At 43.1% G+C, this 20,434-nt stretch overlaps 1 protein-coding gene across 1 annotated transcript in view; it reads left to right on the top strand.

Moving 5' to 3' along the window:
* TNC (tenascin C) overlaps nt 1–18,943 on the top strand; it is a 95,849-nt gene extending 76,906 nt beyond the window's left edge. The window contains 11 exon segments of the mRNA XM_032797785.2: nt 3,464–3,586; nt 6,135–6,278; nt 7,593–7,712; nt 8,290–8,433; nt 8,545–8,675; nt 9,471–9,603; nt 13,283–13,434; nt 14,162–14,258; nt 14,458–14,619; nt 16,480–16,643; nt 17,732–18,943. Of these exon segments, the coding sequence (XP_032653676.1) occupies nt 3,464–3,586; nt 6,135–6,278; nt 7,593–7,712; nt 8,290–8,433; nt 8,545–8,675; nt 9,471–9,603; nt 13,283–13,434; nt 14,162–14,258; nt 14,458–14,619; nt 16,480–16,643; nt 17,732–17,842 (1,481 nt within the window). The 3' untranslated portion in view covers nt 17,843–18,943.
* Nucleotides 18,944–20,434: the final 1,491 nt, after the last annotated feature.

Genomic DNA, 20,434 nt, shown 5'->3' with positions numbered 1-20,434 from the left:
CTGAGCCCATAAAATCCCAGTTAAATGATTTAGGCTGACAGTTATGCCACTCCCAGCAACAGTAGCCAATGCCACCAAGAAATCTGATCAGCTTTTTGAGTTAGTAGCTTCTATCTGTTAGACTTTCTGCGATGATAGTAAAGAAATATTTGGAGGAATTTTGACATTTCACCATTATTTTCCCTTCCAAATAGGAAGCAAAAGTCAAAATATCAAAATATGTCATGAAATGAAAAATATCAAAAAGATTTAATGGAAACTGTAGACTTTTTGATCAAAAAGAAATAATTTAATGTGCTAAAAAAAATCTTTATGTTTTGTTTGAAAAAAAAAATGGCTGGAAACAAAAACATCATTTTGTTTTTGAAACATTCATTCAAAATTATTTTGATTCCTCTGATTGGAAAATAGACACATGTAACCAAACTCAACAGTTTCCTGCAGAACATTTCCGTTTTATTGAAACTGCATTTTTGTGCAGTAATTTGCAAAATTTGTTTAACCAGCTTTATGGACAGTCGTTGTCAGACGAACTAGCTGACTCAGGGGACTGGGCCACAGAGCCTTTCGCGTATACCCATCAGAAAGACCAAAGATAAAATGTCCATTTGGAAACTGAACTTCTCCTTCACACCAAGTTGTGGCCCCTCTAGCACGGCGCAGAATCACACTGGCAGTGGACATGAACCTAAAATGCTTTGCACTGTCACTGCACATGCTGCACCTGTGCTGTGGTTCAAGGGTATAGTCCGGTTTTGACATCAATGGGACTATTCAAACAGGGTGCAATTTGCCCCATGCAGAGAGGCACCCTCCAGGCCATACATCACATAAATGCTGAGAATAGGGCATAGGTGGGGCTGAAGTGCATGTGAAGTGCTGCGCTCCATGCAGGGATGAATTTCAGCCATGCATAAAGACGTAAGGATCTGGTCCCACCAGAGGTTTTCAGTCTCCAGGGCTATCAACCCATCAGCTTTCAGCAGCTACTAAATTCACTTGAATTACAAAACTAAATCAATATTATTTCCAGCTCTGTCTCATCCACGTTTTTTCTTCTTCACCGTTTTCCCTGGATTGTGGATTTATGGCTAAATCGGCAGCCGATTTGGTGCAGTGCACTTTTACCAAACCCAATGTCCTTTGTCTTTAAGCCCTGCCCCCACTCTTCCCTCCCCCGCTCTTGTTTTTGAACAAATCCAGCAGGCCCAAGGTGGACAGCTGAGCTGTGGAGATAATTTACAGTTCTCAGGGGAGCACACATGGTTCTCTTCTCCTTTTTCTTCTATTGATTTAGTGCCCTGCTGCTGGAGCTCCCAGGAGCACCTGGAAGTCACAACCCTCTCTAACCCCTTTTCCTGCAAACTCTTTCTTTGCAAGCCATTTCACCCCCAGGCGTTCTTTTTTCCTTTCACCCTACACCCTGGCTTGTCTCCACTCATCCTCTTAATATAGCTTGTGTTTGGAATATGTCACTCTTCTGCTAATGGACTTCTCTTGTGTGGGCTATTTCTTTTTGTTAACCATTACCAGGATTGTTTTTGTTACAGTCAAAAGGGCAGATTAGGACTGAAACGCTGCATTTGAACTTCTAAGCACCAGGTGTTGTCACCCCACAGTGCTGGGAGCCCTCATTACACTTAAGATCTAATTGGTTAAAATACTGCTCAAACGTTGGCAAAAATTTAGAACACGTCTTCAGACTGAAGCTCTTTGACATATGTTTTTCTGCTTATCTAAGTGGTGCGTGCAGTCCGATTTACATGTCTGATTCCAGCCATAGTGTAGACAAACTTATCTGGAGCCAGGGTTGGAAGGGTAACAGGTTTTTAACAAAGGGGCATGCATGTGTGTGAGAGAGAGAGAAACCAAAGCCTCAGAAAGTTCACAGTTCCCCCATCCCTCGTAAGACCTATCTACCCCCAGTGGTTCCACCTATACAAAAATTTATATGGGACCATATTCACTGTGATGCTCTGGCTGCCTTGTGTTGCTCTGGCAATGCAAATTAACCATAAAGCTAGCTTAACTGGTTGCATTTACACACCAACCAGTGAATATTCTTCTTCTTACTTATTGTTAAGTGCCAAAAATGCATTCAGTGCTGTACAGAACAAGACAGCTTTCAACCCAAATGAGTTTGCAGCCAAAACATCAGCTGCATTGCTCTCAATATATACATACCTTGCCTTGGCCCCTTTAAATTCCGCTTAGTGATGTCCCCTGTTTTGGAAAGAGCGAGACAGAATAAGCAGTGGTTTTATCCAGAGGAATGAAAGCCAAAAGAATTCCTTCCCTGTCCTCCTCCCTCTAAATGATTTGTTCTCTGGCTCTAAATATCTGGTCACTTCCCAGCCAGGGAATGTGTTTTTCCCTTCCTGCTGCCTGGGTAAAATGCTGCTTTCATATGTAGAGCTCAAGTTCAAGCGGCTTTCAGCCGGGGGCTCTACTCTGGCCTTGAGGGGATGGAATCCTCCCCATTTTCGTAAGCAGGGTGCAGGGTAGCTGCACAGCCAGACCACAGGTGATACTGCAGTCTGTCCTAGTGGATCTGTGTAATTGTGGTCCCACTGGCTGCCCTGATTCCTTTCTGCATGCCATTACAGAGAGAGAAATACAGTCCAGAATAGTGCTCCACTATGGGGAGTGAATGGTTTCTTCTACACACTGCACAGCTGGGAGGTCCTCTGATGCCACTGGGCTACTATGTTCTGTCTTCATTCTGAACCTCCAGTGATTTTGATCTGGTCTAAGAGTTACTTGGAGTTTGTGATCTTATCTGGGGCTTGATCCTGCAAGTTTCTGAGCATCCTCCACTCCCTTTGGTATCAGCGGGAGTTGAGGGCACTCAGCCTCTCGTGGGATGGAGCCCTTGATGCACCAAGACCGCAGATTTGAGACCTTTTGTGGGCTTCCTGCCTGCTTGGGATCTGGCACCATGAGAGAGGGCTCTCTTTGTTTCTGAAGACTGCTGTGCACGAATGCTTTTCAGGGTGTAAGGATGGGCTGCCTCTGAAGTTCAATGAAAAACTATAAATAGACCAAGCAAAATTGGATACAGAAAATAATGGCTAGAACAAATTCTGTCCACTATAAAAGTGCAAACCAAAAAATGGATCTGTTCCATAGCCCCTGCAATTACCATTATTCCCTGCTATATACTACTAATAAAGTAATATATAATAATGATACATTTAATAGCTTTTTTATGAGGCTGGACATGGTTGTAACTTTATTGGAAAACAAAATCAGGACTGATTGTTCTGAGCAGGTAATAAAATCCTTAGCTGTGTGGAACTTTCTCTAGCATGATGTTGAACTAGATGTTTATAGCTTCAGCTCCTGGGACAGAAGGCTGAGGTCAATTGCTATTCCAGCAAAAAATGATTGATAAGCACATGTTTTTACTCTTTCTCTGTGTCTGTGTGGTGTGTGTTTCCTCTCCCTCTGACTCCACTGGCAGCTGTGGGATCGCCCAAGGCAATCAGTTTCTCTGACATTACTGAAAACTCAGCCACAGTCAGCTGGTCGCCTCCAAGGACCCGAGTGGAGAGCTTCCGGATTTCATACGTCCCCATAACAGGAGGTGAGGAAGCGGTGGGGTAGTGAAAGGAATAAGGGTGCACTGGTTAAAGAGAATAGAGAGCAAGTGGAAGAGACTAGGGTTATACTGGTGTCAGTCACTTGGTACACAGCACAGCAGTCTAGCCTCCATATCAGAAGGACACAGAGGTTCAATTCTCTTGCTAGCCAGCAGCTGGCATGCACAATTAGTGTGCATTTAACCAGTTCCAGTGGGTGGACTTACTGTATGCCATATCTAGGATGCCATGGACCTGATTTGCAAAAAAAAGCCAGATTTCCCAGTGCTCGGCAGCATCCATAATTGGAGCCAGATTCTCCAAATAGTTCAGCTCCCGTTTAGGCTCCTAAGCACTTCAGTATGCATGCTTCATGCTGAGCACCTTTGAAAAGCTGGCCCTTGAAGATTAAAAATTGTTTGTTTTTTTTAAATTTCATCTGTGGTTTTAACTGTGTTTTCTAAGTCAATGCTATTTTGAACATCCCTTAAGGATGTTTCATTCCATCCACCATGATAGCTCTCTGTTTTGGTGCTTCATGACAAATGGGAACCTTGTCTTATTGACGTCAGTGGGTTTAACCAAGGGGAAAATTTGGCCCTGTGTGTACATAGCACGAGCATGGAGGGACAAACTCAGAAAGGGTAAGGCACAAAATGAATTACACATAGCAAGGGATATTGAAGGTAATGAGACAAGGATATTTAAATACAGAGAAGCAAGAGAAAGATGAAGGAAAGTGTAGGTCCTTTACTTAGTGGGGAAGGAAAGCTAATAATTTATGACATCAAGTAAGTTGAAGGGGTTAATTCCTCTTTTCCTCCAGTCTTCACTAAAAAGATTGGTGATGACTAGATACTCTACACAATTAATATTAACAGCAAAGGGGAAGAAACACAAGTCAAAATAGGGGAAAAAGAGGTTCAAGAATATATAGCTTAGTTAGATGTGTTCAAGTCAGCAGGGCCTAACAAAATTCATCCTAGGTTACTCAAAGAACTAGCTGAAGCAATCTTGCAACCATTAGCAATTATTTTTGAGAACTCATGGAGGATGGCAGAGGTCCCAGAAGGGAGAACATAGTACCTATCCTTAAAAAGGGAACAAAGAGGATCTGGGGAATTATAGGTCAGCCGAACTTCAATACCTGTGAAGACGCTGGAACAAATTGTTAACCAATAAATTTGTAAGCACATAGAGGATTACAGGGTGATAAGGAACAGCCCACATAGATTTGTCAAGAATGCAAAATCAATCTAATTTCCTTTTTTGACAGGGTTACCAGCCTAATGAATGGGGGGAAGCAGTAGATGTGATATATCTTTATTTTAGTAAGGCTTTTGACACAATCTCACATGACATTCGCATAAGCAAACTAAGGAAATGTGACCTAGATTCAATTATTATAAGGTGGGTGCAAAACTGGTTGAAAGACAGTACTCAAAGAATAGTTATCAACAATTCACTGGAATCCCACAGGGGTGGGTTCTGGGGCCAGTACTAGTCAATATTTTCATTAATGACTTGGAAAATAGAGACTATGCTTATACAACTTGCTGATGAACCCATGCAGGGAGGGGTTGCAAGCACTTTGAAGGACAGAATTAGAATTCAAACGTCCTTTACAAATTGGAGAATTGGTCTGAAAATCAACAGCATGAAATTCAATGAAGACAAGTGCAAAGTACTTCATTTAGGAAGGAAAACAAAAATAAATGCACAACTACAAAATGGGGAATAGCCAGCTAGGGAGCAGTACTGCTGAAAAGGAGCTGTGGATTATAGTGGATCTCAAACTGAATATAAGTCAACAACATGATGCAGTTGTAAAAAAGGGCTAATATCATTTTGGGGCACATTAACAAGGAGTGTTGTATGTAAGATAGGAGAGGATACTATTGTGTTCTCACCACTGGTGAGGCCTCAGCTGGAGTACTGTGTCCAGTTCTGGGCAAAACACACTTTAAGAAAGCTCTGGACAAACTGGAGAGAGTCTAGGGGAGAGCAAAAAAAAAAAATGACAAAAGGTTTAGAAAACCTGACCTGTGTGGAAAGAGTAATATAAAACTTGGCATGTTTAGTCATAAAAAAAGAAGACTGAGGGGGCACCTGATAATAGTCTTCAGTTAGGTTAAATGCTGTTATAAAGTTAATGGGGATCAATTGTTCTCTGTACCACAGAAGGTAGGACAAGAAATGAGAGGCTTACTTTGCAGCAAAGGAGATTTTGGTTGGTTATTAGGAAAATCTTTCTAACTATATGGATAGTTATGCCCTGTAACAGGTTTCCTAGGGAGGCTGTGGAATCCTCTTCTCTAGAGGTCTTTAAGAGCAGGTTGGACAAACACCTGTCAGGGATGGTGTAAGTCTACTCGGTCCTGCCTCGGTGCAGGGGACTGGACTTGAGATCCCTTCCAGCCCTACGTTTCTATGATTCCACAAAACTTATTTCTGTACTGGAAATGAAGTCCTTTGTTTGGAGCACAGCACCACAGCCTAAACACTAGCAGGAACATCATTTCATCATTGCCTGGACGTTTGGTTTGCTCCTAGGTGCTCCCAATGTTGTGACGGTGGATGGAACCAAGACCAGGACCAAGCTGGTGAAACTGATCCCAGGTGTCGACTACACCGTCAGTATATTCTCCATCAAAGGATTTGAAGAGAGCGAGCCTATCTCTGGAATTCTGACTACAGGTAATGCTCAAAAGAAATCAGGTCCTAGTAAGTTTGTTCAAGTTCATGTGTCATACAGAAGACTCATAAAAATCAGAGATGAAAAAGGCCGACCAAGTCACATTTTAGCTATCCCCTGATAGAGGATTTATTTCTTTTGTATTTTACCTAGTGGTTTATTATTCTTTGTATTTATATTGCAGATGAGTCTAGAGGCTTTAACTTCCCCATTCTGCTAAGCAAGTCCCAACTTGCAGTGAGAAACAGACCCTGCCTCAGATATCTTATAGTCTAAACAAACAAAACAGGAAGAAAGCATTATTAGCCCAATTTTACAGATGGGGAACCGAGGCACAGATTGATTAAGTGACTTGGCCCGAATCAGACAGGGAGTGTGGAGGCACAAGGAATTATACTCTCATCTCCTGAATCCCAGTACCAGAAAACCATCCCCTCTTTCATCTCTCTTTTGTCTAGCATAGTTTTAAATAAATCAGGGAGGGATAGTTCAGTGGTTTGAGCATTGGCCTACTAAACCTAGGGTTGTGAGTTCAATCCTTGAGGGGACCATTTGGGGATTGGTCCTGCTTTGAGCAGGGGGTTGGACTAGATGATCTCCTGAGGTCCCTTCCAACCCTAATAATCTATGATTCTCCCAGTCCCTTTGGAAAAACCATCTGCAGTTTAATTGATTCATCATTCTCCTGGGCTCATAGGGGTACAGGGCACTGGAGGCTGGGTCATACTTCACGTCCCTCACCCTTGGGAGCAGCTAATGGTCCCAGTTCAAGGTCTCTGATGGGAGGCATGAAAAGGAGGGAAGATGCAATCCCCACAAGAATAATGTAGAAAGACAGATTTTGTGATTCAAAACAATTGTGGCTAGAGGTCTGTAGACAGTTGTAATGGCTATGAGTTGCCATCAGTTCAGTCTTTTCCCCAGCCTCTGAAGTCTGAGTTTTCCCCAAGAACCTGTCTGGGACTGAGTGCATTGAGGAGGGAAATGTATCAGGTCTGGAAGAGGCCCCAAGATGGATGATGACAAGAGTATTATCTGAGAGCCTGTGGAACTGAGACTTTGAATATAATTAGTTCTCGCTGCCAGCCTCTTGGTATGAGTTTAATCCTCTTCCATGATGACCTCACTCTGCAGCAGTGCTGTTTTGTGAAGTACAGCATCTTTCCAGTAAACTCCCCCTCTCCCTTCCAAAGAGGACCACACAAGGGCAGCAGTGTGTGCCATTCGCACTGCGTGCCTAGTACAGCATCTTATACTCAGCAGGGAAGCCCTTAATACGTATAATTCCCTCATCATGGTATTATCTGTCCCTTCAGCTCTGGACAGCCCATCAGGACTGGTAGCAGTGAATATCACAGACTCTGAGGCCTTGGCAGTCTGGCAGCCAGCAATTGCCGCGGTGGACAATTATGTCATCTCCTACATTGCTGAGGATGGTAAGGATGGTCGGGGGGTGGGCGGCAGCTTTCAACTTGACCACAGGGCAGTCAGTGAGAATGGTGCTCAGGACTGAATTCAGCAACTGGGAGGGGGTGAGGAAGGTTGAATTTGAGGGATGAAGGCTGGTTAGGAGCATGTTACAGCATCCTCATTTAAGTAAGTTGTCAGTCCCTAATCCAGGTGGTGAGCAGCAGCAGAGCTGTGTCTGTGTTATCCTTGAGGTGAAGAGAAAACACTGTTATTTTCAACACATACAGCAGGGGGGGCTAGTACTTTTTGTATGGAATTGACTGTAGAGTTAACAGTTTACATTCAGCTTTGGTGTGTGTTGAGGCAGTGACTCCACTGAGTCACTGCTTCTGCTTATTTCATCCTCGCCTTGAAACACCTCAGAAAAATGGGTTTCCTTCCAATAAATTATCAGCCCTTAGCTCAGGATGTGATCATTTGAACAGAGAGCTGGTGTTAAGCCTCCCTCTGAAGAGTGCTTGCCACTTACAACTGACATCATGACTTCTAGTGGTCCGCAAACTAAAGTTCTCTGTTCCCATCTTTTGTGTGTTTTCTGTCTAGAGCCAGAAGTTACTCAGACAGTGTCTGGGAACACTGTGGAATATGACCTTAATGGCCTTCGTCCTGCAACCGAATATATGCTGAGGATCTATGCAGTGAAGGGACCACAGAAGAGTGAAACGGTCTTCACCAAATTCACTACAGGTGCAGTGGTCAAGCCTTTCCTCAACATTGCAGCCCCGTGCAGTGCGACAAGGTTCCACTGTCTGCTGCCATCAAGCCAGCACTGTAGTCACTGTATCTTGTCTCCTTTAGGCATGGATGCGCCAAGAGATTTGAGTGCCATTGAGGTTCAGTCAGAAACAGCAGTGCTGTCGTGGAGGCCTCCACGGGCTTCTGTCACTGGCTATCTCCTTATCTATGAGTCTATTGATGGCAAAGTCAAGGTACTGCACTTGGATCTAACTCACAAATTCTGAGTTGGGAGACATGCTGGTAGAGCTGCTCAGAAAATGCCAGTCAATGGGTCAGAAGCACACATCTAACATTAAGCACATGTCTCAATGCTTTCCTGAATTGGAGCCTATTATGAAAACTTAGCTACAGCCTGGACAACATATAGACAATCTTCCCTCCCTCTGCAATAGGGAAAAAAATCAGACAGCTAGCAGCTGCCTTCTCCCATCCAAAGTCTGTGGTATAAAGGCAATGGGCATATGTGGTCTAAAAGTGGCTAGTGATTTTGGGTGCTCAACTTGAGCCACTTTTAAAGACCTGATTGTCAGAGGGCAAGCATTCAGCACTTTCTGAAAATCAGGCCTCTTCTAGGTAGTCCAAGATAGTTGTCCAAAATTGTCACGTTTGGAAATTCAGTTCAGTGGCATCTACAGACATACCACAAAGGACAATCCAGCTCAATTTTTGATGAATTTCACCCCTCCAGCAGTGTATAATGTATATATATAAGCCATGTTAACTTCTACCGTGCTTGCTTTTGAGCTACACTACTTAAACATTGTAATATTAAACATTCATTTCCAGGCAACCTTTCTGATGCTACTAATGGACGTTAGCCTGGTAAAAATCTCATAGGAATAAAATTTCATAATAAATCATTGAAACGATTAAAAAGACCATCAATAATTTACGTAAAAAGGCATCTGAAAATCTAAAATATGTAACTGTTCCAGTCCATGGATTTGTTCATTTCAGAGTTTCTCTAGGATTTATTGTCCCAACAGGAAGTCATCCTGGGACCTGAGGCAACTTCCTACAGCTTATCTGAGCTAAACCCATCCACCCAGTACACAGTGAAACTGCAGGCACTGAACAGAGCCCTGAAGAGCAAGATAATCCAGACTATCTTCACCACAAGTAAGGCCCTTGTTTTGTATGAGGGGTTGGAATTATCTACTGGTTTCCATTCTGGAATAGGCAGTTGCAGCTCCCATTGAAGTCAAAGGGCAGTGGATACTTCCAGTATGCTTAGGGCTGTGAGTATGGTCTATGCTGCAGTCAGAGGTGTGACTATGGTTCATGTAGCTTGAGCTAGCTTTGGTCTAGCTAGCTTGAAAAACACTAGCAGTGAAGCCCCAGCAGCATGGACCGTACAACCCCACCTGGGATCCTAAGCATCTATACGAGCGGCTAGCCTCTGTGTAGAAGGCCAGCACGAGGCTCCCTGCACTACTTAAACTCTGTACAAGGCAGCAACCCCATTCACTTCGCTCAGACTGGAAGAATGGAATTCAGCTATTCAACCCCTCCACACTCCACCCACCCCCAGCCTGATTCAGACTGTGGGTGTAGTGGCTTGCACTCAGGTAGAATTTGGCCCTCGGAGCTTTAACCCCTGGACTAGCTTCTCCTCTCCCTTCTCGCTTTCCCACTGAGTTCACCCAGTTTTCATCCTGCTACCCTAGAGTGTTCGTTCCGATCCTACCTGGGAAGGCTCCCCAGTGAGCTGAATGCAATAGTAATGCAATGAATGCAATTCTGAAACCCTCATCAAGCTGATAGTCAAGCAGACACATTTTTGATGGCAAGGAAAATACAATGACGTTTTTAAGGATTAAATGGCTACAAAATTCCACCTGCCATTCTCCTCACTTCTCACAATTCTCAACCTTCCAAACTCAATAGCATCTTCAAATGTTTGCCTCTGACTGTGCCATCTGTGCTGACATCAGGTCAAGTGCTTATAAAATGCTAGGTAAAGTCACAGGGCCCTGAACCTGCTTGCAGTCAAATCTGGTATAAATCAGGAGTAACCTGACTGAAGTTAATGGAGCTACACCAGTAAGTGGGAGCAGAATCAGATCCTGATGTGTTTAAGTGACATCTGCCTTCTTGGTCATGATCAGTAACTGGAGACCTCCAAAGCTAAAGCATGAATCTCTGCAGCTTCAGCTAAAGAGCTAGTACCTTATTCAGGCAAACAATTAAGTCCATGCTTATTTTTAAGTACATGCTTGAGTCCTGTTGACCTCAGTGGGGAGGCAAGCACATGAGTAAGTGTGTTTACCTCCCCACTGAGTAATTGGACTGAGGAGGGGTGTTTTCCTGAATTAGAGGCCTAAGTCCTTTAGTCAGAGCCGTAAGGGACTCAAATCCTCTGGCGCAGAGGGCATCACAGAATACACGATGGACCTTGAGTTACATTTACACAGCTGGCTTTGAGACTATCAAAGTGTTAATAATAGAAATACACCTTTCCAGAATATCACTTAAGTACACCTATTGCAGTTATTTCCACTGAATATGCTAAACTCAGTAGTTTTTTTTCAGTAATTTCAAAGATGTCAAGAAAATGCCCAAAACATTCACATTTTAATAGTTTGGGGGATTTTTTATGTTTGAAGTTGTATTGACTGCCCATTTCATAGGATATCAGGGTTGAAAGGAACCTCAGGAGGTATCTAGTCCAACCTCCTGCTCAAAGCAGGACCAATCCCCAGACAAATTTTTACCCCAGTTCCCTAAATGGCCCCCTCAAGGATTGAACTCATGAGCCTGGGTTTAGCAGGCCAATGCTCAAACCACTGAGCTATCCCTTCCCCCCATGCTTCTATTAAGTTGTAGTCAGAAAAAAAATGTGCCATTGTTGCTGGTTTTTCACATGCCTTGTTTTATAACATACTTTGCATTACCCTTGTTATTGAAGAAATCCTGATTTTCATCTTGGCTTTAGTCATGCTTCCACTATTATACTCTCACAGGTCATACGTGCAAATCATTAAAGGTGCAGTTTTGTCCTGCAGGTAGTTGCAGACATAACTGATGTCACTTTAACATTTAACTATATGATTGTGCCCACATTGCAGGTAGGTAGGCATATAAATGCAGTTAATTGTGCCTTCAAAATTACAGGCATATGCAAGAGGCCTAGATTTAGAAACCTGTCCCTAAATATTTCCTTATGATATGTATTATCTGATTTTTTATGTAGAGTGAATTTCTAGGTTGCAATCCAGACCAGGGTTTGTGTCACCACCTGGTCCACAACCTTGGGTGCTTCACAATGCTTTGCTGTTGTAGCTCCCAACCTGGGATGCTCACAAACAACTTTCCAGGATGCAAATCACACCCTGAGTGTCTGTGTGTAGCTCCAGCTCTGGTCCAGCACCTCTGACCCCAGCAGCCTGTCAGCAACGCTCCAGTCTGGCTTCCGGCAACCTTGGTTATTATTTGCAGAGTGACCCGAACAAATTCCCTGTCCCGAATTTTCCCAGAAATGCGTGTGCTGCACTGTCCAGCCTTCTCCTGGGCTGTTCAGATATTACAGGCCCATTGCCTCTGTAAAGGGTCAATATTCAACAGTTTGCTACTTTAACTGGAGTTGCCAAACTGTTCTATTTAAACTCAACACTGGATTGGTTTAGCTTAAAAAACAAAACAAGTGCATTAACAATAGAAAATACGATTTTATGTGAATTCAAGTATCAGGTATGAAAGTCAGAAATTATTACAAGAGACAGAAAGGTGAATGCACTTTCTAGTAGCTAAAACTTAACAAGCTAGCCTTGATTCAAGGTAAAATCCTTACCACATTTCCAGCAACATGGCTGACCAAATTCTCAGGTCAGGATTTCACCTCAGAGTCAAAGGGCTGGTTCCTTTGTCTTCTTAGGTGAAAGATAGATGAATTGGGGTGGATGCATTTTCTTGAGAGTTACCCCTAGATAAAGTTTATTCCAGCTGTGAGGAAGGAGACATGGAGGTTTGAGGCGGGGGAAGGTTCCATGCTGTTGTTTGCTAAAATGCAGATTGATCTGTTCCTGCCCCACCCCGCTTCATTGCCAAAGATTGGCAACTTGACAGGTGGCTACCAATCAACTTTGATGACAGCTGCCTAGAAGTATCAATTTGTCCTTTGTCTTTGAGAAACCAGTTTACCTACTCCCCAAACTTGTCTGGTAAACAAACAACAGTCGTCATTTCAGCTTGTGTTCATAACACTTAATAGGCATTATGTACACATGTTACATCAGATTATTAATGATCAGTGTGGTGCCAGTTTTTAAATGGCTCCTCACAAAGCATATTTTGCACAAAGATTGTTACAATAATATCTAGAATGAATACAGGATCAAGGATTTTCTAGAGTTTACAGTCAGGTCTCCTGGGCTCTATTCCTGGCTGAGCCATTGATCAGCTGGGAAACCTTCTTGGCCATGTCACCTACGTTCTCTGATTTAATTTCTACAACTGTATACTAAGGACACTAATGTTTAATGCACTCAGTGTTCTGTAAGGATTCATTAGTTAATGAGCAAGTTGAAGAAGGAATGTGCTATATAAATGCAAAATATCAGTATTTTTTCATCCAGATTTGTGGACAGTCAAGTTGAATTGTCCATTGCACATTTTCAAGTTTGTGCACCACTACTGTATTACTCCATTCTTAGCAGTATTTCTTCTAAATGCAATAGATTCATTTGCCTTGTCACCAGAAATGGCTCACAAATTAATTACCTAAATGACAGGAAGATGCATCCCCTTTTCATAAATGATTCCTCAAGCACTGTTCTCTGCTTTTTTCTTTTGTGTGTAGTTGGACTTCTCTATCCTTACCCTAGAGACTGCTCCCAAGCTCTGTTGAACGGAGAAAGTGCCTCTGGACTTTACACCATTTATATAAATGGAAACAAGTCACAGCCTGTGGAGGTGTATTGTGACATGATCTCTGATGGAGGTGGATGGATTGTGAGTATACCGCGGGAAGGGATCCAAAACCTCTGTGTCACTATTGCCTTGTGCCTGAGTCAAGAACATGAGACAGGACCCAGCCTCAATCAATTACTGCATTATTAATGAACTTGCATTAATGTGCCAAAACACTTGGGAAATTTAACTTTTAGTTCTAAATCCGACTGCAATCAGGGTGGGAGACTGATGTAGAGGTGCAGCCACTTCCAAAACTTTGCAGGAGAAACGAGGACTGAGAAGAATGCATTAGTTCTACAGTCACACTGAAGGGTGGGTGAGCAGGGCATTAAAAACAGAGGCAAGAAGAATAGCAAAGTACGGTGCTGAGAATCTGTGGAATTCAAAGAAGCCAGGTAGGGCTGAGAGTCTGAGAAGTGTCAAAGAGTGAAGGAAAGGAGCTTGAGAAATACTGAGGCTTCATGGACAACAGGTTGAAGGCTACAGAAGGACCTGGCTGAGTGATATTGAGCTTTGAGGGAGGGCTAAGAAAGCAGAAGGCAGGGACTGACTACAAGGCTGCAAAATACAGAGGTGGCTTGGAGCCCAAGAAGAAACATGGGCCTTGCTTAAAAATAGTATTCAGTGAGCCTGCTAAAATTGTACTAGCTGGGCTGGAATACGTCAGTGCCAATGTTGCTTTGGGATGGTTGGTGTATGGAAGCCTTTAGTGTGTAAAAGTCATAACTATTGTAAATATAAAGCTACTGGCATGTTGGGGTTTTAGGTGTTTCTGAGGCGCCACAATGGAAAGGAGGATTTCTACAGGAACTGGAGGACTTACGCCGCTGGGTTTGGGGATCCCACGGATGAATTCTGGATAGGTAAGCGATTGCCAAGAGCTTTCGGAAACAAAAGAGTATGAGTCACTTGTAGGCATGACATCCGTGTCGCTGACTACAATATTGGCTTCTCTAAAGAGACTCATGGCAGGAAGATGTAATATGTGGTAATAAGACATGAGGACAGAAGATCAGAGACAACACAGTGGTTCTTTACTCATTTATCCATTCATTACTACAGGTCTGGAGAACCTCCACAAAATCACTTCCCAGGGCCAGTATGAGCTGCGTGTGGATCTGCGAGACAAGGGCGAGACAGCTTACGCTCTCTATGACAGGTTTAGTGTGGGAGACTCCAAGACCCGTTATCGGCTAAAAGTGGATGGATACAGTGGAACGGCAGGTGGGTTAAAACTAATATTTTTTCAGACTGGAAATAGGCCAGGAAAGAATGGGGGGCGGGGGGAGAATGCATTTCTCCATATCTGGCTGGAGCTACAATTTCCTTCTACTTGGTTCAGAGCAACAACTTCTGTGCACAAGCGATGGAGATTGTTGTCACGGCAGGTAAGTCTTTTGGGGAGAGACTGGAAAATGTGAAAGGATCGCTTTCCTCTATGATTCCATTCTAAATGCTCTGCTCCTTCAGATGCCACTTTTTATAATGCTTATGACAGAATGTAAACAAACATATTAAACAGACATATGTCTCATTTTAGCAATACCTACCTGTCATTAATAGGGCTCGTAATATCTTGCCACAGCACCATTTGTTAAGAATGTTCCATTGATGCCTGTTATAAAATGTTTGATAATGTTACTGAATACTTCTGCCTCTTTCATTCCCATTAAGCACAGGCCTGTAGACCAGGTCCAGCCCCGTCTTTGGCTTCAGCGTTGACAGAGTAAGGACCAAGGGCTAAATCCTGTGCCACAGGAGCATAATGGCTTACACAAAAGAGAAATACTGGGATTCTGCCGTGCATGGCCACAGAAAGAACTCTCTAGGGACTATGCACCTTGCAGCTGTCCATGGTGGCTCTCTGAATAGCTGAGTAGTGGGGATTGGCCCTGCTTTGAGCAGGGGGTTGGACTAGTTGACATCCCGAGGTCCTTTCTAACCCTGATAGTCTATGATTCTATGACAAGAGAGTAGCCAATGGCTTAGCAATTATACAACTCTATTAGTCAAACTCCCCCATTATCGGGCAAACAGACTGAGGTAGAGGCTGCTGCTTCAGCTCATGGGTTACAGTAGCAGCATCACTGCTGTGCCAACTGCTGAAGGGGAGATTCCGTTCCATTAGTGACCAACATGAAGATCGCTCTGCTCTGTCTGTTCGCTCTGGCTTTGGACAGAGGACCAGGATTGAGCCCCGAGTGCACGAACTGCGGAAATTGGCCCCAAAGCAATTTTACACAGTGCAGTAAAAGTGACCGTGGAGATCAAATTTACTTCAGACAATTGTTGAGTTGCCAGATCCAAGGACACATTGTGCAGAATTAAATTTGATGAGTACATTTTTGAGAGGTAAATGGAAAGGCAATTGAGCATCTGTCAAGGCTTAAGTTAAAGGTCTTAGGGGTTCTTTGTGTCTCCCGATAACATTATTGGCACCTAGAGTAGCGTAAGAAATATGGTCCCCTGCTCTGCTGCAGTTGTTAAACAATATAACATTGATTCAAACAAGAGAAATGCTGCACCTTGAGGGCTTGAATCTTAGAATCAAGCAAGGGCTTGAATCTTGGATTCACCAATCTTGGATTCAGTGAGTGAACAGGGAATCCATTTAAACTACTTAGTTTTAAAATGTGTATATTTGTCATTTTCTGAAGTCTACACACCGATGATGTTTAGGTCAGATGTTCAGCTGATGTAAATCAGCATAGCTCCGTGGACTGGCCTTCGTTTACTTTTGGTATTTATTTTTAGCAGAGCTGGGCCTGAACCAAAACCCCAGATCTGAAGCCCAAGAAGCTTGTGGTGGGTTCAGAATCCGGATACAGGGGCAAAATTCACAGTGTGGGCACATCTCTCCTTTATTTATTAGCAAATAGCATTTCAAGTGAAATTCAGGACCACGGTTTCAAAGTGGTCTCTGCAAAACTTGTGATATGCACCGTCAGGTTTTTCAGCAGGAGCAACCAAAGTATTTTATGCCCAAAAAACTCAGAGTTGCCCCTACCAATTGAATCATTTACACATGCAGAATAGAAGCCAAGTGAAAACTCTGACACCATTCTCTTTGTTTCTCCTACATAGGTGACTCCATGAACTATCACAATGGACGGTCCTTCTCCACCTTTGATAAGGACAATGATGCTGCCATCACAAACTGTGCTTTGTCCTACAAAGGTGCTTTCTGGTACAAGAATTGTCACCGAGTCAATCTGATGGGCAGATACGGTGACAATAGCCACAGTCAGGTGAGTTTGCTATTTGAAAGCAATGTTATGTAACAATCCACCAGGCATGGGAATGTAGGAGTGGCCATACCAAATCAAGCTACTGGTTCATTCATTCTGTTTGTCATCTCTTGTCGTGTATAGTGCTTCAGAGAGACAGGAGGAACACCATCATTAAAACTGAATAAATCATGGGGTTCAGGGGAATATAAAATCATGTTCACCAGATGAGAATCACGGTTCAATCCAAACATGTTCTCAGCCTTCTTTGATCATTCTCCCATGAGAGTTCATAGGAATGTTTGAGGCTGGAGCTTTTATCACTTCAAATACAGGTTCTCATGTTTTAAAAAAAAGAGCATTCTGTTGGAAATGAAGTAAACATAAGAGAGAACGATGGAGGAGTGACACTGTTACTCTAGCCCAAGCCCCTGCCTCCTCCAGCAGGGCTCAGTAAAAGGAATGGCATAGGAATACTGGCTTTGATGGACCTCAAAGCTACTACAGCCTCATTAATCTCATACCAGGAGTTGCTCTTGGGGACAAAAGTTGTGGGGAACCCACTGCTGTTCTATTCACAGATTGTTGCAGCTGGAGTTGGAACAGGGGACGTAGTAAATTCTTCACCAGCCTTTAAACTGAGATTGGAGATATCTTGCTAAGAAAGATGCCCTAATTCAACCACAACTTATTGGGATTGATGCAGGAATCACTGTGTGAAATTTTATAGTCTGGGTTTTATAGGTCAGATGAGATGTTCGTAATGGTCCTTTCCAGCTTTACAATCTATGAGTTTATAATGCAGAAATACAGGAGCATAATAAATATTGCAACCTCTCTGTTATGAGGTTAAAGAATAGAATATCACATGTACCGGCAGCATTGCCTAGTTGATAGAGATCTGGACTGGCAGTCAGGAGTGCTGGCTTCCGGTCTTGGCTCTGTTGCTAGCCTACTGAGGTGACTTTGAACAAGTCATTTCACCGCTCCTGTGCTTCTGTTTCACCAGCTACAAAGTACTTTGAGATCTGTGGCTGAAAAGCACTATATAAGAGCAAGGGATGCAGATTGTACTAACATGGGGTCATATTGCCTGTGTTTTTTTGTAGGGTGTTAACTGGTTCCACTGGAAGGGCCATGAATACTCCATCCAGTTTGCAGAAATGAAGTTGAGACCCATCAGCTTCCGGAATCTAGAAGGGAGAAGAAAGAGAGCATAAAACCCAGAGATGGAGGAAAGTTTGGGAAACCGGGTGGGGGTAGTGGGTGGGTTTTATGGAATAACACGGGGGAGGGGAATAAGGCAGCTGGTAATCTTACCAAAGCATCAATGACGCTTGGCCTAACAGGGGCTCCTTCTACAATCTGAGTGACCAGCCTGATGCAACCACAGTATCTTCTGCAGACCAGCTTTCACTGCCCATGGTTAATGCCCTTCACACCAAAGACAACAATCTCAAGGGTTCTGTATTGATTTTAGATTTTGGGAGGGTTTTTTTTCTCAGAGAGGGTCCGTCACAAGATTCTTCCATGGTCTAATGGGCAGCTCAAGGGAGGGGTGGGGGGAAAGGTTGTACATTGGTAGTTTGAGAACCAGCCATATTTTACACACACAAATTTGTATGATTATCATCATTATTATTATTATTAGCTGAACTTCTGTTGGTCATTGGAAAGCTTTTTTAAAATATATATAGAGATATATCATGTATCGCAGAGAAAGATGGGAGAAGGGAAGCAGTACAATTTAAACCATAAGCAAAATCTTAATTTTATATTAATATAATGACAAAATAATAATAATAATGATAATAATAAGCAACATTTTTGTCATGCTTTCTGAAACACAGCAGGACAGTGTCTGATTGTATTTTTTTTTAAATAAAGCACAATTACTTTTAAATAAACCTCTACATTTTCTTCATGCATCAACTTTGTCCACATCCAGGGTACATTTCCTTAAGTAAAGAAGGCTGAGAATGATCAGGATGCTAAATTTATTCAGAAAGCGTGTTCCCTTTTGTCAGTGTTTGGGTGTAAGTATTCTGGTGGACTCACTGCAATGGAAGGTTTTTAAAGGGTGTTCCTTTTTTTCTACCCAGAAGCACATTCACTGTGCCATTTAACTGACTGACTCTTGATTTCAACTAGGTGGGAAACAAGTGAAATGCAAAGGTGGGATTAGCTACCAAATGGTGATGTGGAACACCTGTGTAAATAAAGGGCTCCTTTAAAAAAAAAGAAAGAAAGAACGAAGCCTCTGTGTATTTCCTCTGTACCATACTCTTTGATTAAAGACAATAAAAGACATTTTGTTTTAAGCCCTGGTCTCTCTTCCTTGCCTTGTCCTCACCATGCTCCTCAGTTGTGGGCTTCTGACTTCCTCTGCCATCTCTGGATTGTGGCTTGGAAAGAAAATGCTCACTCTGTGAGCACAGACGTGAGTAGGTCTGTTCTAACAAGGACCTCACGCCGCTGGCCAAGGTGGTTGTGCCTTGTGGCAACAACTTCCTGCAAAACTCTGTCCAAGAGGGTCTTTTTTTTTCTCCCCAAATACCTGAAGTTTCTATATCATGCAGGAGCTAAAATAGGGTTAGGTTAAAAATACACGTGTGATTAGCTAATGGCATAAAATATATCTGTCTTCCACCACATTTCTTCCTAAAGGCCTCAACTGTGCCACAACATCTCTTGCAAACATTTTTACCAGGCCCTGTTCTTTTCAAGGCCACCTTTAAAACTCTGTTTACAAGATTCTCCCCTCTCCCAGCCCCCAAGAGCGTTGCCCTAGTGTAATCCTTTGAAACTGATCAAACCCTGTTTCCATTACAATGTCCCTCTAATGTTATTGATCATTCTCTGGCCCAGAGCCTCTGTCTGAGGGTATGAGCACAGATGTGTAAAGCTGGTTTATCCAGTTGCAGAGCTGCATGTTCAGCTGATGTGGAGATTCTGCAATACCAGTGGAGAATTATGGCAGACTCCTTGCCAGCAAGCTGTAGCTGCTCACAGCAGTGTTAGCACTGAAGGCACTTTCCCTGCCTCCTCAGTCCTAATCTTTTACAGGAGAGACTAGAGATTGACAAGGAACAGGAGAGTCCCCTGTTAAACAGAAAACTTCTCGCAAGATAACTTATCATGTCTACGAAACAATTACTTCTGTGGGTGTGAGTCAAAGCCCATGTGTTCTGGACTGAGATTTTGGAAGAATCAGGGTAGACAGAGCCCACTGAAGAAAGCATCCCAGACTTTATACAAGCCCCCGTGCATGGCTGGACAACTCACTTTCAGGGAGAATTTCAAAAGCACCTAAAGGATTGGCTTTTGATGGGACTTATGCACCTAAATCCCCTGGACAATTTTGAAAATACCCCACTTTGGCAGAGCTGTGCTGACATCTAGCCAACAGCTGGATGCATTCACAGAAGCTGAAGTGGAAGGATAGCCAAATGGTTATGGTGTTAGCATGTAACCAGGACACCTGGGCTCAATTCCTGCTCCCTTACAAATGTCCTGGGTGACCCGGGGCAAGTCACTGAGGCCAGATTCTGAAAGGTATTTGATAAAGTATATGAAATAGGAGTTTTGTGCCTAACTACCTTAGAGGTTCTTGGATTCAGTCTCTGTGCCTCAGTTTGCCATCTGTACAATGGGGATAATGGCACTGCCCTACCTCACAGGGGGGGTGTTGAGAAGATAAATACATGAAAGATCGGGAGGAGCTCAGATGCTATGGTAATGGGTATGAGGAGGGGAGTCATATAAGTGCCTCAGGGTATATCTATACTACCCACCGGATCAGCGGGTAGTAA

This window comes from Chelonoidis abingdonii, chromosome 24, assembly GCF_003597395.2.
Source record: "Chelonoidis abingdonii isolate Lonesome George chromosome 24, CheloAbing_2.0, whole genome shotgun sequence".
NCBI lineage: Eukaryota > Metazoa > Chordata > Testudines > Testudinidae > Chelonoidis > Chelonoidis abingdonii.
Note: the sequence above shows the minus strand (reverse complement) of the source record. Positions and strands in the feature narration are given on the sequence as shown.